Raw genomic sequence first — 19186 nt, 5'->3', positions numbered from 1 at the left:
TTCCAAAATGCAGACATTTCTTGCGTTAACCTGGACATGTCTTCTTCTTTTTTAGCTTGAAATCCACCTCTTTCATTCCGGTGTAATAAAAGGACTGTCAACGCAGATTTATTTTTGCATGACAATAGCAGTGAATCGCGGCCGAAGGTGACTCGTGAATAGCTAAAAGCATGAATCAACCTCATCGAACGTTCGGACTTTTCATGCGGGTCTTTTCTGGCAATCTGCGCATGGGTAAAGCGTCGGTCGTGACGTCATAGGATTTGTCCCTCCAACAGTGAAGGTACTTTAGCCCGAGGTATATGTGTGCGGTTTATGCGAACGGAGGGCATTATGGTATCAACAATAAAGGGTATTGTTGGCGGAATAAAAGTTCGGTATAACTACCCACGGGTTTTTCCTCCAAATCATTCAAGCGTAGTAGGCTGAACTATCATAGGATTTATGTGAGCGAAGGTTCTCGTCATTGTGAAGCGCAGGTAGACTGACGAAAACAACCGCTTGTACTGTGGAACTCGCCTACGCTGGACCCCAACCCGTATCGTGAGTGTTATACAAAACCTATATTACTTTATACAAAACACCTTTTCTAATCATACAAAATTCCTTTCTAATGCCGGTTTTATAACTGATAAGATAAACCACGATTTCAGTCAGATCCTGATCAGTTTCTGCTAGACAAAAAAAACTTTCTGGTACCATATGGAGCAAAGTGCGCTTTAAACTTGGCCCGTCTTTTTACACATTGGCTACTTCGTGCTCGGCTGTGCAATGGCATCAGAAATTTAGTTGCCACGCCCTCGAGCTGGTAGTCAATACACTAGTCTTGTATTTGTCTTGTTTGGGCTTAAGATGTACGGAGTGAATGAAAAAAAGTTAATGTTAAAACTACCTATAAAGATAATGAGATATTTAGACACCAAATTGATGGTAGTGTATAAATTAAGACTTAGAAATCGTGAGTGCGGTCATTGTAATGCGTTTATTTTTTTGAAAGAATGTAGTATCCAGACGCAACTTCAGCGTTTGTGTGCCAACTCTATGCAGTCAAAATTGTCCAACCTATTTCCCAACAAAATTGGGAATGTTTCTTTAGTCCTAATTTCATAATCCTTTCAACATTTTTTTGGGCGGTGACTGACCTTCGTTGAGATGGTATGATGAAAACAAGTGGCGGTTGGATGCAACATATTTTACCAAGGGGGTTCCCAGGGCAAATTTTGGAAGTACATGTACAATGTTGCAACCTGACGCCAAGTTTTCTTCATATAAATGTAACATCTCAATGAAGGCTATGCATTCATTGCAAAAAAATGATGATCAGACATGAATTTGGGACTGAGAAACATTTCCAATTTTGTTAGGAAACGCCTAGAAAATGTTCTATCGGATGTGGGAGATACTATCCACAGACTACACAGTCGCTGATATGAAGTGGCGTTAGGTTGCAACGGTAATTTTTAATCCCCAAATTCTTTCAAAAAAATACTCAGAACTCTCACAGTTGCTCAGGCTGCACAGAAAAACGATGGTGGTCTTTCATCTCCTTTTCAATTTTTGGTGGGTTGACTATTGACTTTTCGAGAAATACTCATCCAAAGCAGACAATTAACTCCTTCAAACAAGTGATGTTTCTAAAACTGGTAAAGTAGTCATCTTGAAAATGGATCACTCCACAACATGGCTAAATAACGCCAATTTCGGGCCCTATATTGATTGCGTCCAAAATGTTCCTGAATTGGGAAGTCCCAAGTCTGGGCAAGAGGTTCATGGTCATATCTCTTATTCTCCAATTCCATGGCTCTCGGAACTCTCTAATACAGAATAATGTTAGTATACAAATGTATAACTTTTATTCATGAGCTCGGCGGATGGATATTTGGGCTATTTACTGGGATGTACCCCTCAGTTGCATCAGGTAGTTATTCAAAAGCTCAGCTATTCAAGAGGCTCGCTCAAGGAATTCCTTTCATAACCTAAAATGTTCCTGACTCTGAGCATTTTTGTTGGCATCATGGCCTCGTTCTATTGAGATTCCGCTACGCTGCGTACGTCGCGCCCAAGCAAGCTTAGCACGATGCGCAACGAACCTTTGACAACAGACTTTATACGAGTCGACCATATTGAATTGAAAGCGAGGTAAACTCGTCATTTTTGGAATTTACGGCTAGAAATGAAAGCAATGAAATGATAAGAGTTCATTACAATGCGATACCGGTCTACTCTGATGAATAGTTTAGTATCAGTGTGACTATTACCCTGAAGTTTTCAGCCACATTAAAACAAAATCGAAAGTAAGGCTTGGAATGCACTTCCATCATAAAATAGTTAAATGGCACCATCCTATTTAACAGTTTACAATTTAAACAAAAACGGGGTTCGAGGAACACGATCCAAAGGGTTTCCTCGTGAATGTCTATTGGTTGTCTTTAGCGCGATGGGAATAAACAAGTCCGAAAATTTGGGACTCTCAATACTGTGTATGAGAGTCCCAAAACTTAAGGTATTGAAAACATGCAAAACAAGAAAATAAACTGGCACCTAAAACAACCAGTCCAACACAGCTTCAGTACTGCATCAATCAACCATGCCAAAAGAATTTAAGAAACTGGCATGAAGCGGGAACTACATTGTAATCTCAATTTACTACACATTTCTCCATAGTCAAGCCACCAAACTATTGACACTGAATGAAGGGGTCAGTCTTTTCAAATAGTTGGACCATGGTTGGACATGTACCAGTCTAGTGTCTATAGCGCCATTTTGAAATCACTTGACTTCCCTCTCATGTGCAAAATATTGAAGAAATGTCTCTTTTAAAATTGAATTGAGTCTGCAAACTTGGTTGGTGAAATACTGAGGACATTTTCTTTGCCCCTGTGGAATGTTTGTCGAAATTTGCTGGCTGAAGTGTGAGTAAAGTGGGCCTGATTTAGTTTTGCACGTTTCAGAGCACTCCAGAGACCTGTCTGTGAATAAACATGGATGCTCTGTTCGGAAAGGATTTGTTTTCTGCCATTAATTACCTCCGCTAAAGAGGTTATGTTTCACTGGCCTTGGTTTGTGCGTTGGTTAGTCGGACAGTTGAATTGTCTGTGAACTAGATAACTCAAAAAATTATGGACGCATTTTCACGAAAACATGTTTGGGGTGTCCTTGGTACACAAGTCGATTAGATTGTGGAAGTGATTGGGATCTGCGTCTGGATGCAGGATTTGTTTCAGATTGTACAGTTGTAGGATTTGTCATCCATCATAAAATTATGGAAAACTTTCACTAGATCGCTCTGTGGGAGCAGATTTGTGTGGGCACCTAATCTAACCCCACAAGTCAATGAACCAGCACATGCAATGTGCACTATTATATGCTAGTCCATGCGAGTATTTCTTATGGATGTACTGGGGTCCGCTCATAAGTCTGACGCCTCATAGCCCCGACGCCTCATAGCTCCTACACCTCGTAAGTCCGAGAATTAACGCCTCGGTTTTTCCAACGGAGGACTTATGAGGCCTCGGACTTATGAGGCGTCGGACCTATGAGGTGGAATAAATCAATTTTATGCCTCATAAGTCCGACGTCTCATAAGTTCAGACTTATGAGGCCTCGGACTTATGAGGCGTCGGACCTATGAGGTGGAATAAATCAATTTTATGCCTCATAAGTCCGACGTCTCATAATTTCAGACTTATGAGGCGCCGGACTTATGATACGGCCCCGATGTACTGGCAATATGGAGGCAACTTGTTTAGCCTTGGCGGAGGTTTGAGCTATCCGAATGCTTTCTAGCTCCAAACTGCTCAAAACTGCTTTATTTTTCCTCCTTTATAAAGTAAATCTATTTGTTACATGTGGATCCGAATAGTTTTGTCCCGGAGATTATATTTAGCTTTTGAATGACTGTTAGACGATAAGGTATGCGGATCTACGGGTAGGGGGTTGGTTTAACACCCAACACCGAACGAAAATAAGTCATGCACGAAGACATGCCTGCTAACAATAACATCGCAAGTTCGCAACCTAGCTAAGGTCAAAAAAGTCTCCGGTTTCTGGTATGCGTGCGCGTCGCCGCGTAGCCATGCCCGTCGGCAAAATTGAAAAAAAAAGAAAATCAATGTAGGATGATGTCAAAAAACCGCCAAACTCACTGGTTTGACTGGAATTCTGCTGCTGCACACATTTAAAGTGTTTTAGATGGGGTTACGATCGAGTATAAGCTTTATGTGGCCTCTCTTGGCTCCAATACATTTTGCACTAAGTTTAGTCGGGCACCATTTGCAGTCATCAGCCGACATTTGAAGGAAACAAAGTAAAAAATTAAAAAAAAGCCGCGTCGCTTCACCACTTTTGGGGCAAGCTCCATACCAGAAACCGGAGACTTTTGGGGGGCCTAAACGCCCATCTAGAGCCAAATTTAATTGGATCGGCTCGTTTATCAATATCTCTAATTAATGACTGGCAATTATTGCCCCGGCAGCATGCACAAACAACAATAGCAAATACAGGTAAACAAATTAAATGGGAGTTATTCATTTGGCACGCAAATCCGGTAGTTACGAATTCGCAGTCCAAACATACTCCGGATGTGCGTGGGACTAATTAGCGAACTTCTTTTCATTAGTGCGGTTGTTTAGGCCAAAAAATAAAGTCTCCGGTTTCTGGTATGCGCGCGCGTCGCCGTAGCCATGCGCGTCGGCAAAATGAAAAAGTTTTTTTTTCAACGAAAGATGATGTCTCAAAACCGCCAAACCCACTGGTTTGACTGGAATCCTGCTGCTGCACAATTTTAACGTGTTTTTAGATGGGGTTATGGTCGAGAATAAGCTTTATGTGGCCTCTCTGGACTCCCATATATTTGCACTAAGTTTAGTCGGGCACCATTTGCAGTCATCAGCCGACATTTGAAGCAAAAAAATCCAGAGTTGTAATGACTCGAGTCAATGACTCGACTCGAGTCCGACTCGAGTCACATTTTTTGGCGACTCGACTCGACTCGAGTCCCGACGGGTAAATGACTCGACTCGACTCGAGACACTGCGAGCAAATGACTCGACTCGACTCGAGTCCCTCATCAGAATGACTCGACTCGACTCGAGGAAGGTTAATAAGACTCGAGTCCCAAAATAAAAGCAAAACTTACTTGCGAAAAATATTTGCAATGACTTACGCTGCGCCGTTCGCGTTGCCAGTTTTTGTTCACGTCACGTTAATGTTCGCGAATAATGTACGTTTATATACAGCGGCAGTCTGTTTCCTTCCTCCATAATGAAACAACAAACATACACCGTGTCGCGGACTCCCACCTTGTGGTTCTATAGCATGTAATGCTAAACCCGGAACCAGACTTAAAACGCATTTCTCAATCCGTGGTTTCATCATTGGTTTCGGGCGATTTTGAAGTTCTTGGTGGAACGCTGGCTAAATTCATGTCCCCATTTCACACAAAAAAATGGATACGGACGGGCCCACCTTTAAATAACCAGAAACAGTTTTGTATAATGCAATTAGGTTTTAACGTTGTCAGCGATCAGCGAACAACAAAATCTAGACCCGAAGCCAAACCAGTTATAAGACCGAAGTTTCACATCTTCTTATCTGTGACGTGAGCTAGCAATGGAAACTGTTGGTTGGGTACCATACAGCATACTTTATGTCTTTGGATTTCCGTAATAGACTGGTGCCTTGTATTCTTTCTCTCTTGTGTTTGTTGCTTTTTATTGTAATTTAGTGTTCAAATATTTGTGACTCGAATTGACTCGAGCTAAGTACTTGACTCGACTCGACTCGACTCGACCACACTCTGTGACTCGACTCGACTCGACTCGACCTTGTTGACCTAATGACTCGACTCGACTCGAGTCACTTCTTTAAAATGACTCGACTCGACTCGAGTCACAAAAATCAGTGACTCGTTACAACTCTGAAAAAATCAGGTAAAAAAAAAAAACTGTACAGGGTGTTTCAATAAAAAGGAAACCCAACTTTGAAGAACCAGTATGGACAGACTGAATGTTTACTGGCTATAAAACTGTTATCATCTGAAAGCGTAATCTCTATGCTTTTCAATGATACCTTGTTTACATTTCCAGGGTCATGCATCATGAGATTTTGATGCTAAATTGAAGTTGGTTCACTTCATGTCAAACACAAAAGGCATGGTGTGCATGAGAATAAGTATTCAAGAAGAAGACACGAGTGCATAAAAAGAAACAAAAAAACAAAACAAGTCGGGTTGGTTTCAAAACTGAATTTTATTGTTTGTCATGAATTTCTCGTTTTGACCAAGCCACGTTCAAAACAATCTGCCAACATTTAAGCCATTTCACAGACATTTTCGTAACAATGGGCACACCGTGCCCAGTGGGTTTTTTTGTGAAAGTGAACCAACTGCATTTTTGCAACCAGTTTTCAAGACAATGATACTCAGTGATGCATGACTCAGAAACTGACCTAAACATAGTATCATTGAAAAGCAAAGAGATTACGCTTTCAGATGATACCAGTTTTATAGCCAGCAAACATATCGTCTGTCCATACTCATTCTTTGAAGTTGGGTTTCCTTTTTTGTAACGCCCTGTACAACAAATCTAGAAATTGAAAGATTGATCGAAATGCTGCCGTTGTGGAAAAAGACCAAACACTTCTTGTTTAATTTGAACCCAAAGCAAATGCAACATGTATCCTTCAAGAATAGCTATCCGGTTATGAAGAGATTTAGGATGGGTTCAAACTAAATCCAATAATGCACTACTTATGTAAGTTGAGGGCGTACTGGTAGCATTGTCAACCCACATGTCTATATCCTGAATTATTACATTTTCTTGATATTGATTTCCACAGGTTTTACACGTCGATTCCAACACCGAACGAGATCCCCAGAATGAAGACGTTTGTGTTCATTGCTCTGTGCATCGGGCTGGCTTGCGCCTTCCCACTTGGTAAGGAAACCAAAACAATTTAATTCGCCCATTTGAGGCATGGCAGACACAAGAGGGCGCTGCTTGATTTGGGTGAAGTCCTTCGTATGTTACCCCAACCGAATAGCGCCCCCGTATCGTGTCGGCCACGCCTTAAAATGCTAACGACAAAAGTAATTCCGATTTTCCGTACCTTTGTGAGACATTCCCATAAACTTGTGAACAAAAAAGTCCGAATTTACTGACACTTGCCCTGAATTAACCTAAATTTAACAATGCAAACAATGTAAATTTTGGTTTTGCATTGCAAGGAATCGATTTAGGCTATGCGTTATTTGTCATACTGAAATTATGCCCATAAATGGACTTGAAAAGCGTTTGTGTTTTGGGGTAGGTCTTGCAATGTTCAAGTTCATAACAGTGAGTGCATACTGAATTAACGCGGTCACTTTTCCTTGTTTTGTTTTAGAGGATGAGTTTGCCCGAGACCTTCAGCAATTGGGACAAGGCAAGAAGAAAAAAAACCAATGTATTTTATGTATTTAGTCCATAACAAATCTGTTTTTAATTCAATTGCCATTGCCAATGAAATATACAGTACCCACTTTTTTCCCTTCCTGATTGAACCGTACAATGTAACTTCCTCATCGTGGCATATCCAACAAGGTTTGAACAATGATACTACCGAGGACTCTGGCTTCAGGCCCTCGATGTTTTCCACTGGTAATCCTCCCCAGTCCTCGGTCATAAGGATAAACTGTACACAGATATATGTTACTGGGTGCATACGTTTCCCAATACCTAAGTACCCCAACCCTAACCCCCCTGACCCTAAGGGTTTTGGGGAACATAGATTTTGGGGAACATGGGGTATGCCCCCAATTTTTGCTTATAGCTGATTCATTATCACTGCATAAACAAAATACAGCACAAAGATTTCAGGTTGCCTGTTGTCTTTTCCCATCTGATATGCAATCCATCTCCAACTGATTATCTATTTATTTATCCGATTAGCTGAGGAACACCAGGAGCGCAGCCTGGAGGACCTGAAGGCCCAGCTGACTCGTGCATTGGAGGAAAAACTTGGCGCACGTAAGTATAACATGAAGCTTGCGCATTAATAGTATCATATCCTAATTGTAAACTGTAAATTCGTTTTGGCAGTATTTTTTTATTAACAATGACCAGTGATTTCAATGTCGCCGTTGTTATTAGTTTCCTGTCCATTCGTTTTATACGCTGTTCTTAATTCAGTAGTCCGAAAACGGAAGGGAGATGCTTTCAGTTATTTGCGCAATGGCCACCTAGAGGGCGTCTTAAACCTCATGATGTTTTTGATTAAAAATGCTTTCCAAACTGGGCACACTTATTTTCTTTCAAAAAATAAGTTGGACCTGAAATACAGAATTATGATATCTGCGTGCTGTTATTTTCAATTTCTGATTTAATTCTGTCACTGGAACCCAATTCTCTGGCTGCTGTTATGCAGACAAGTGCAGAACTAGCGGCACGATGGAATAATTAATCATTTGGAAATACCCTCTCCCCCTATATAGGTCCACTACACCTTTCATTAATCAAGAGTATTGATCGTCATCATTTGACAAATCTGTAAACTGTACATGTATAGGGTAACTTCCTAAAAGGGATGTGCAAAATCGCATCAAAGTTTGATTTAATGGATCAAAATTTCCTGCTGACTTTTAGTAGGACATGTTATCGCTTTCTGCTGGCTGATAGGTCACTGCAGGGAAAAGTTTAATAGCCTGTCAATGTATGGGATTCTTTTTCAATGGGCTATGCAATTCATCTCTGACTGGTAATTTCAAATGGATTTATTTACACGAATAGCTAAGCCCCAGGAGCGCAGTCTGGATGACTTGAAGGCCGAGCTGATCCGTGCTTTGGAGGAAAAACTTGGCAATGGTTAGTAGCATAAATTGAAACTTGCAACAAAGCCTTTTTCCTAATAATAAAACTGTGAATTCGGTCTGGCAGGCACCTATTAGAGAAACTCACAGTGATTTCAATGCCGTTTTCAAATACATGTACGTTCGTGTCCACGCGCTTTTGTGGGCTACAGTAAATTGCTCAATTCAGAAGTATATAACCTGACCCGACTATTTTTTTTCCGATTGTTATGATTTCCGTTAGATGCTCTTTGAAAGCTGTGTTGCTATCACCTACATGTTTAGAAGCTAAACATGTGATCAAATCAAAATTACTCTAAACATGTTTGGTATTTAAACATATATAAAAAAAAAACTGATAGCAAGAAAGGGTTTAGAAAACAATGTTCAATTTTTGCACTGTGCGCAAAGGCCGTCTCCAGAGGGCGTCTTAACGCTTCATTGCTTAAGTTTAAAATGCTTTCAAACTAACTGGGTGCACTGAGTCGCTTTCAATAATTATGTTAGATCTGACATACAGAATTAATATTTCCGTGTGCGCTATTTTATTTTAATCTGTGACTTTTGATACGGGTGATTGTGAAGGTGTGGAATCGGGTGTACATTCAATAAAACTGTTTCTAAACACTTTCTCGGTATGAGTTTGTAAACACGTTTAAATACTGAACATGTTTAGAGTAAAGATGAGTAGTGTTTGGCAATTGAAACTTGAAGTGTAGGAATTTAGCAAATGTTTAGCTTCCAAACATGTTTAAAAAGTGATAGCAAAATTGTGTTTAATTGCTTCACACAGTTTTTAGAGTGCTTTCTAACATCATGCACACGATGGAGCACACTGTTTTAATTTGAAATACTCTCGCCTCTATAGCTTTATGTCCAGTTCTTCTTTCATTATTAAACATTACTGATCATCTTTCTAATCGGACAAATTATCAAAATTATCTTCTTCTTCTTTTCTTCTCAGAAGAGGAGAACGAGCAGCGTGATTTCCTTGAGGAAGAGGCTCAAGATAAACGTGATCAGGGTGAGCCTAAAATGATGACCTGAAAAAAAAAGAGAATTGTTTCCGACCTTCCCATTTTGAAGACTTTATTTGGAATAAATGATTAAAAAAATCGGTTTTATCAGGCACCAAAACAAGATTCCCTGTCATCGATAACAATGCAGCTGCTAATTGTTAACTGCTATGTACAAAATGTACATCAGATTCAAACTAGCCAACTGATCCCGTTAGCTCGGCGGTCGAGTGGTAACTAAAGACGTCTGCACTAGAAAGCAGGAGGTCGTGGGTTCCGAGTCCCACCCGAGTGATTTTTCCAATTTTCACTCGGGAGGTAACACTGAGTATATATGTGTTTATACATAGGTGAAGAGCGAAACCTAATTTGATGTTTTTGGATTGTCATTTCAGAAGAGGAAACCGACTTCGAGCGTGCTTTCTTCCAGCAGGAGACTCTACAGCAGGTGGCTCAACAGGAAGAGGAACGAGAAGCGGGTAAGCAGACATGATACCCAACCGAGTGATTTTTCCAATTTTCACTCGGGAGGTAACACACTGAGTATACAGTGTTTATACGTCGGTGAAGGGCAAAACCTAATTTGATTTACATGTACATCACCCCGACGCAAAATGTCATCTTATGAATAGTTAATGCGGTACCCGCTGCTATGTTCATGTACATCAGATTCGAACAAGCCAACCAATCCCGTTAGCTCGGTGGTCGAGTGGTAAGACATCTGCACTAGAAAGCAGGAAGGTCGTGGATTCGAGTCCCACCCGAGTGATTTTTTTAAACTTTTACTCGGAAGGTAACCCCGAGTATATATGTGTTTATACATCGGTGAAGAGCAAAACCTAATTTGATGTTTTGGGTTTGTCATTCCAGAAGAGGAAACCGACTTCCAGCGTGCTTTCGTCCAGGAGGCGGCTCCAGAGGAACAAGAAGCGAGTAAGCAGAAAAGATTGCCCAGCCCCGGCAAAAATGTTATCAAGTAGCTAGTGTGCACCTACCCCCCCCCCAATAACTTTATGGCGTAGATTTATAATGTGTTCCTTTGTCATTTTGTATTTCAGCCGAGGAGCGCAGCCTGGAAGATTTGAAGGCCGAGCTGATCCGTGCTCTCGAGGACAAACTTGCCCGTGGTGAGTCCGATGAATCAAAGGCGGTCTCTCATTAAGACTAGAAGGCTTTCTGTTCGGTATAATTCTGGATGGTTTTTTTTTTGGTTCGAACCGAAAATCGGAACTACACTGCCTAACTACCCAGCAGTCGAACAGCTGCAGTGCCGACTCGACTTTAGGCAAAATTTACTCTTGCTTTCATTTTGATTTTAAAGGGTCCGTTATAGCGGTGTTTTTATCTGCAGCACACATCGTCAATGGATCATGATTATTCAGCTAGTTTGATGTTTATTTATAAGAAAATAACAATGACGTCACACCATTGCTATCACTTAGTCATGCATGTATATTAAAGCATTTCAAAGAACGGCTTTCGTCGAGCTGCCACAGTGGCCTAGTGGATAGCGGAGTGAACTATGGATCGCAAGATCTGCGGTTCGAACCCATGTCCGTTTTCATCCAATATTTTTTGTTGGTTCGGATAAGTTTAATTGAAGGGAAAACACTACGAGATAACGAGTGTCTTCCATCCAAACAGAGTGATAAATATAAGTATTCGTGTTAGAGTGTATGATGTGATTGGTTAAAATACAATGTATGCTGCAAAACAATACGCGGTCCATTAAACGAATATCTGCAGTTATCCTTGTCTGGAAAATGAGAAAACAAAAGACGATCCTAATAATTCAAGCAAAAAAATGCACATTTAAAATTGCAAAAAAAAAACGCCCCGTGTTCCAAAGTAGTCCAAATCGGCCATGGGTTCGAGGAATATAGCGCTTGAGGTTGTTTTGTTCTCTTTTTGCTTTTTTTTTTTTTGATATTGTGAATATGCTTGAGCTAACATGTGAGAAATTAAGGAATTCCAAAAAAATAATTGGTATTTATTTAACCTTTTGTAACTTCCTACAGATGAGGAAGAGCAGCGTAAGGCTTTGCTTGAGAGAGAGGCTGCAGAGAAACGTGCCCAGGGTAAGTTCATAACGCTGATACTTGGAGCTACGAGGTGAGACAAAAAAACGGAACCCAACCCCCCCCCCCAAAAAAAAAGTATTGCATATTTAAAAAAAAAAATGTAGCACCAAAATAATGACTTAAAAGCCAATTTCATAAGCTACTGTTCGATGAAAAAATACTAAAATTGCTCAATCCGTTCAAAGTTTATCGCCATTTAAACGCAATGGCCCTATAAAACCTGTTTCGTCACAAAAAAATATTGTGTATTCTGACTGTATGGATAAACACAGAAAATGACACAGAACACTTGCTTCAACAACTGTCAACAAATGTAGTACACAATATCTTTATTAACAAATAATTAGGCAAACAATATGATTTATAAAATCCACTTTTTTAAAATACGGGCCTGCAAAAGGACTTTGTTGAATAATTTCAACTTTTCAATTGAGGTTTTATCGCTGGTCATGTTTGAAGACAATTGTGTCGACGATTCTTGATCGCATTTTTTGGACGAAAGAGGTCTAAGGGTCCTTGTGTTTTAATGGTGATATTCTATGAACAGATTGAGCAATTTCAGTATTTTTTACATCTAAAAGTAGCTTAGAAAATTGGCTTTCGAGTCATTGTTATTTTTTTGAGCTACATATTTTCAAAATGAGAAATATGATATTTGGGGTTTGGGTTCCGCTTGTTTTTGACTTGGCCTTGAACAGGTTGCTAATTTTCAAAATAAAATACTTTAAAAACGTTTTCGGTGTTATTGTCAAGTCAGTCATAACTCCTCAAAGTTTCAAATAAAACGACAGTTGAATATATTGTGCATATTTTGTGTATAAAAAAAAAGATACATTCAGTGAAACAAAAATATTTAAAAAATCTGCTATTTCGTTTAATAATACATACGCTTAAAGAATGATTATTTTATTTTTTTCAACACAATGCTGTTTTCCCTTTCTCGTTTCGATACATCATCCAGAGAGATACAGACAGATAATTTAAAGGAATGGCATGTAATGTTATCCAATTTGCTGCAAAGTGGATAAAGGAGATGAACATGCCGGCAATCTCTCCTTTGGCCAATTTGAGATTGATTATCGTCCCTTTCAATTAACTGTCTATATCTATAATACCAATAATGATATAATAATAATTTGGGAGGCTAATCATCCTTACTCGCAGCTGGTATGCTGAATTGCGAAGGACACGGCTACAACGTGGTCTATATCTCTGAATGTAGTTTTGCGAAATTAATGAGAAATAGGGAAACAGCATTGTGTTGAGAAATAATCATTCTTAGCCGTATATAAGCTATTATTAATCAAAATAGGAGCAATATAGTGTGATTTTAATATTTTTTCTCTGAATTTATCATTCTGTTATACGCACTTTCGGTTCCTTGAATTCGAGATTAGTTTGGATGTCTCGAAAACAATTCTGTGGGTTTGTACTGAAATGCTGAATATCACGCAGTGTATTAACGGGAATATACATCATTCGCTTTAGCTGTAATTTTCAGAAATGGATGGAATTGGAGGGTTGGAAATATATAGCAAATATAGTTACACTGACTTTTTTGAGGTTTTGGGTTCGAAAATGCTATAAAAACCAAGAAAAACGATCATTTTCCTGTAGTCTGGTTCCCTGACTCCATTTAAGAAGAAACAGAGCAGTTTACATATATTGGGGAATTGTAAGGTCAGGGAACCAGTCCAGCTGGCTTGTACCCGTTCATAGGTGTGTAATCGATTGCAAACAAGTGCGATGGTCAACTGGGGCCAGTATTTGAAAAAAAAGCCAGTTTTTTCCAACGCTGATCGGCCGATCAGCGTTGTAAATTGATACAAAATACCACTTTTCTTGAAAATGACAGTATACCAGGTGCCATGATTTTACAGGATGCTTTACACTGTCATTCACTAACAGTCCAGCAAGGTATTTCAAAATGATTTGGTAGTTTTATTTTTTGATGTTTGCAAATATTGTATTTTCCCTTTAATATGTGAATTTGTATCTAGTCGAAGAAGTCGAAGAAGCCGAGGAGCGCAGCCTGGATGACTTGAAGGCCGAGCTGATCCGTGCTCTGGAGGACAAACTTGCCCGTGGTGAGTCCGATAGATCAAAGGTGGCCTCTTATAAACACTTGAAGGGTTTCTGTTCCGTTTCAGTAATTCTGGGTGCTTTTGTTGTTCTGCTTGAACCGAAATTCATTAACATAACTCGACCCATCAAACCTCAACAGCATGTTTTGTTGGAATCTGTCAGGATGGGTACAGTACCCCTAAACTGACAGTCTTTTACATTGGGATGGGCACGCCTCCATCAAGGTCAGTGTGTGCAGTTTCCCATAGGGTGTTGGAATTTGCCAGGATGGGTATGGTTCCTAGTAAATCATGCTGGGGAGTTAGGGTTAATGTCCTACCGAGACTGCCTAAAAGCTGTCCAACGGCATGGGGCCAACTCGACTTTAGACAACATTCTTCGGAATTTATTTATCTATGTGTAACTTCCCACAGATGACGGAGAGCAGCGTAAGGCTTTGCTTGAGAGAGAGGCTGCAGAGAAACGTGCCCAGGGTAAGCCCGAGTAGACCTAAATAAAGAATAAAACACACGTGAAAATCTACCTTCCCAAAGCGCAGTAAACGATGCTCATTTTTAAAAGCGCTTTGTGGTCATCTTATGTGTTTATCAAGCAAAGTGTTTTTACTGATGTGACTTCATGAGGCAGTGCTCTGGTCAGGGGCGGCGGAACGCTTTTCAAACTGGGGGCAACACCAAAAAGGAACACTTGCTCGGGAAAAAGGGGAACCTTCCGTCGGTGTGAAAGCGGAAGAAAAGAATTTGGTCTCGTTCATTTCGCTATGAACCTATATGACGAGGAACACATTATGAATCCGTTGTCCACCTTAGGCTTGCTCTTTGTGTTTCTTGATACCTAGTCGTGTACAGGGTGAGTCAAAAAAAGCGAAACCAAAATGTCGGGACTATTATTTTAGTGAAGTTCTGCATGTAGCACTTTCGAAATCTAGGATATGAAAGCCGTATTCATAAGCTTTCTTTTCGTACAAGAATCATTCAAATCACTTATGCACTTTTTAAGTTGAGGAATTTTAAACATAACCGTTTTAAAGTTCTGTCAACGGATCACATAAACCGGTGTGAGTTATTTCAGCAAAACGAGAACAATTGACACACATCCCTATGTGATTCAATTTCGTGTTGCTGAAAAAAAAGCACTTGCCTTCTTGTGATCCGTGGACAGAAGTTTAAAACGGTGGTTGTGTGGAGAGATTATTTTTTTTTATCGCGAAAGAGCACTTTTATTTTTTAGGGGCCAGTTTTCTATCTTAAGAGGGGGCAGTGTTGCGAGAGGGGTATTTGTGCTTTCGAGGGGCAGTTTTTCATTACAAGAGAGGAGACAATAGTGCGATCACATGCTTTCATACGTGTGCGTAGGAGGGGCAGTTTCATCTCGAAGGGGCATATTGACAACCACGAGAGGGGCACTTTTGTTGGCCGGGGAAAATTTGGGGGGGGGGTGATAAGTTTGTTTTTTTTATTTATTAATAAATGCAGAAAACGTTTGCCCATGCCTATCCAAGGAAACAATGCTATTGTCCTCTTACTCCGCCTTAACGCAAAATGTCTATTAATAACAGATTCATTCTTGGAGGTTTTTATCCTTTGATAGCCACAACGGACAACTGGCGCAAGTGTAAATACTCTTTTCTTCTCCAAATTTCTCCGGAATTGTTGGTCCCTTTTAGTTTTTCCCCCAACTTTTTTCAATTGTCCTTTATAAACACCAATGTTTTTCTTTCTTTCTTTTTGGTTGCTTTTCAGCTGTGGAGGCCGAGGAGCGTGAGCAGGGTAAGACAATAAAAGTCCCAAGTATTTCTAATTTTTATATTTTGTTTTTTGGTAATCAACAAATCCCACGGTTTTTGTTTATCTCACACCTTCAGTCATCACGATCTCAGACAAACGAGATCATTACACATACTCGGTCCTCTCCGGATTTCGGTGAAGGAATGATGCACTGTGAATCGATTTCCAATTAAATATTTCAAAATATGAAATTAGGAAAAATAAGAAGAGTTCTGAAAGAACCCATTAAGATCCAGAAACATTTGTTTCGTTATTTAGCCGAGCAGCGCAGCCTGGATGACCTGAAAGCGGCATTGACCCGTGCCTTGGAGGGCACACTTGGCGAGAGTAAGTTATGCGAAGTTACATTACAAACGGCCGCACCTTTTGTGAAACCCGATAAAATTTCAACCATTTTAAACTTGCAGTAGCAAAAAAAACCAGCATCTTAGATTGTGCCTTTCTCTTATAAAGCAATTTACAAAGACACTGGTACAATGCTGACCTCAAAAGTGTGGTAGAAAAGCCTTTTAATTTGCATCAGCGTAAAAAAAACAGTCACCAAAATCACTTTTGAAAAATTGCAAAATATATTACAATTGGACACAAAACTGCATTGAAATGCATTGAAACAATTTTTTCATGAGTCCTCAATAACTGGCTTTAAGGAAAGAATATTTTGCATCCTTACGCCACTTTTGTCTTCATATGAAGGTCAGTCAGGACATGAATCTGGGACCGAGAAAAAAATATTTGGAAAATGTTCTTGACTCTACAAAGACTTTGTATACACAATCGCTCCGATGCTCTTTGGAGTAAAAGGATAAAATGTCCTGTCTGATATTAAATAATATTTCTCATTCATAATCTTTGCAGATAAGCGTGAATTTGAGGAGAAGCCGGTAAGTTAATAAGACAAATCTATTCATTCACAAACTCAACGGATCAAGGCCTCAAAAAATTGTCATAGGTCGGAAATGCTTGCAAAGCTCATTATTTTTGCGGAGAACTAATCTTGTTCATTGGTCTCCATTTACAGTCATAAGGTTTTTGTTAATTTGCAAGTTTCACATGACAGATTAATTACATGTACATGTATACGCTAATACAAATAACATTACGCGAGACTATCAGACCAATTAACACCCCTCCCCTTTTGTCGTCTGTTTTGCAGGACTATTAGCAATCCTGCTCCTGTCGCCGATGACGTCATCCAAGACTGGTCACCGACCCCGAATCACTAAACTGGATTGATTTTTTTTTTATTTTATTTGGTTAAACACAAATTGGCTAAGTCCATGTACAAGCGGTTAAATATCAATTTTTACTGAACATATCAGAAGCAGCGAACTTTCTACTCTGTAAGAAATAATCCACCAAAATCATTCTGCTTTTAAAGTATTCGTTATATTGGCTCAGCAAACTGTTTCCCAAGCAAACTGCAAGTGTTTTGTAACTACAAACAATATTGGGTACTTATTTCCCTCTCAGTAGACAAACCTATATGTTACAAGAAATAAACGTGAAGTTGATGTACAGTCGAGTCTCGTTAATACAAACTCGTTCGGACCTAGCCAAATTGTTTGTTATATCAGAATTTTGTATTAAGAGGAACGTCAGTCCCATTCATTGTGCACATAAATGCACAGTCGGGACCAAGGCTTTATGTTTGTTATAACCAGAATTTGTATTAACAGAGTTTGTACTAACGAGAGTCGATCGACTGTACTACTTTCTCAAAGTGACTTTGTACATTTACCCGGAATGCATAGAAAATCTCAACAAAGTTGGTTGACACTTTTACACTATTTAATTGTTTCATGTTTTTTAAAGAAAATATCAAACGAAGAATATAATAACTGGGTCAATCGCGGATTAAATTACTGAACTTATTCTTTTACTAAGGTGGTAGGTTTCTTCTGTATATTTTGTTTAATAAAAGCGGTAAAGGGAAAATGTTGAGTGATTGGTTTTTATTTGTTGGCATCTGCTTTGAAGTTATTGTATTATTGGCTTTATAGGAAATGAAAGCCGAAGTTTTTGGTTGGCTTAACATTTTAAGCGCAGCGAGTAGACTTAAAAATAAAGCAAAGAAAATCGCCATGATATTATTGCTACTACATGTATCGGCTAGTGCAATAACACTTGCCTCATGGCAACCACAATGTACTAGGGCAATAATATACCGTGAAGTCTTGCCACTTTTTTGTCTGGGTCGAGATTATGGAGGACGAGAAACCGACTCATCCGAAAGAAAATCCCCACCGACTGAGGCCACTAAACGGCAGAAATTGTCACGGGTCCTTTGAAATCCGAGTCAAAGATCTTGGGAGTAGCCTCAATGAAACTGCATCTTTATTAGCCCTAATGGGTATTCAAAGTTTGGGCCAATTGTGTCTTGTTCACAAAGCCAGGGAAGGTGATGACATGCAGGCCTATCAATACCTTCACGGAGTCGATTCTGTCTTGGTTGACAATACTCGAAGATGGGACTACATGTATATGTACATGTACATGTACATGTAATCCGTTTTCGCCTGTAATATCGGGGCCCAGGCACGGATCGGGGGGGGGGGGGGTCAAACCCCTCCCCAGCTCTGTCAAAAAAAAAAAATTCCATAGAAATTCATTAAAAATAATGCCGACACCCAAAATAATTTACTGTTAATGATGATGTTAATTTACTGTTAATGATGTATTCTCGTACACTATACATGTACATGTATTTGTAACAATAGTGATAATAATCGTCTTATTTGAACAGCGCCCCCATTGAAAAGATGGTACGAGCCGAGCCCTCCTCCCCCTCCCCCCTCCTTACCTATTGGTTTTCGAAGGCCAAGTGTCCGGAGAAAAAAACCCGTCTGCATTTCATAATTGTTTGCTAATGAACCCCCCGCCCCCCCCCCCCTGCAAAAATTCCTGGATCCGCCCCTGGGACCGCTGTATTTAGGTCTTCTCATCGGGGGAGGAGCCAGAGGGGGAAAACTGTGACTCAAAAGGCAAACAAAATGTACTGACTTCTCCGAGAGCTTATCTTTCAAGCGGAAAATTCATCTAAACAACGTAATCCCCATCTTGGAACAAACACCAATCGGTCAAAGAAATGCCCAAACGAGGCCATCAAGCTACATGAATTGCCAATAAGAGAGTCCTTGGGGTGTCCACAATGAAACTGCGCCATGTGTTTGCTCGCTCGGGGATTGCTTTGTGCCAATGGAGCCTGAAAGTTTCCCTCATGGTGGCCGCCGCGTCAGGAACCCTTGAATAGAACAAGTAACGTGCAAAATGTCTAGCATTTGCAATTATTTTTTTGCACAGTGATTTCTTAATAAGATAACCATCCTCGAAAAGGGCCTTTGTAAAATTGCAACTTGCATCTCAATTTATGGAAACTCACCTGACGTGATAGAG

At 39.9% G+C, this 19186-nt stretch overlaps 1 protein-coding gene across 7 annotated transcripts; it reads left to right on the top strand.

The window, feature by feature from the left end:
• The first annotated feature begins 393 nt into the window (after nt 1-393).
• On the top strand, nt 394-17326 carry LOC119720035 (trichohyalin-like). 7 transcript variants are annotated; one of them, XM_038189551.1, is made up of 16 exons: nt 394-543; nt 6838-6935; nt 7384-7422; nt 7929-8006; nt 8766-8840; nt 9789-9848; nt 10236-10319; nt 10711-10773; nt 10899-10967; nt 11859-11918; nt 13922-14008; nt 14420-14479; nt 15749-15775; nt 16052-16120; nt 16649-16674; nt 16947-17326. In XM_038189551.1, exons 2-16 carry the CDS (start codon nt 6878-6880, stop codon nt 16953-16955), a joined length of 864 nt encoding a protein of 287 aa, XP_038045479.1. In that variant the 5' UTR covers nt 394-543; nt 6838-6877; the 3' UTR covers nt 16956-17326. The 7 variants fall into 7 exon arrangements, with proteins under 7 accessions (XP_038045479.1, XP_038045472.1, XP_038045487.1 ...); XM_038189544.1 differs by having other exon boundaries at nt 7384-7443; XM_038189559.1 differs by lacking the exon at nt 9789-9848 and having other exon boundaries at nt 7384-7443.
• The last annotated feature ends 1860 nt before the right edge of the window (nt 17327-19186 follow it).

This window comes from Patiria miniata, unplaced genomic scaffold (genome assembly GCF_015706575.1).
Source record: "Patiria miniata isolate m_02_andy unplaced genomic scaffold, ASM1570657v1 HiC_scaffold_13, whole genome shotgun sequence".
In the NCBI taxonomy this organism is placed as follows: Eukaryota; Metazoa; Echinodermata; class Asteroidea; order Valvatida; family Asterinidae; genus Patiria; species Patiria miniata.
This window is presented reverse-complemented; position numbering and strand designations above follow the sequence as displayed.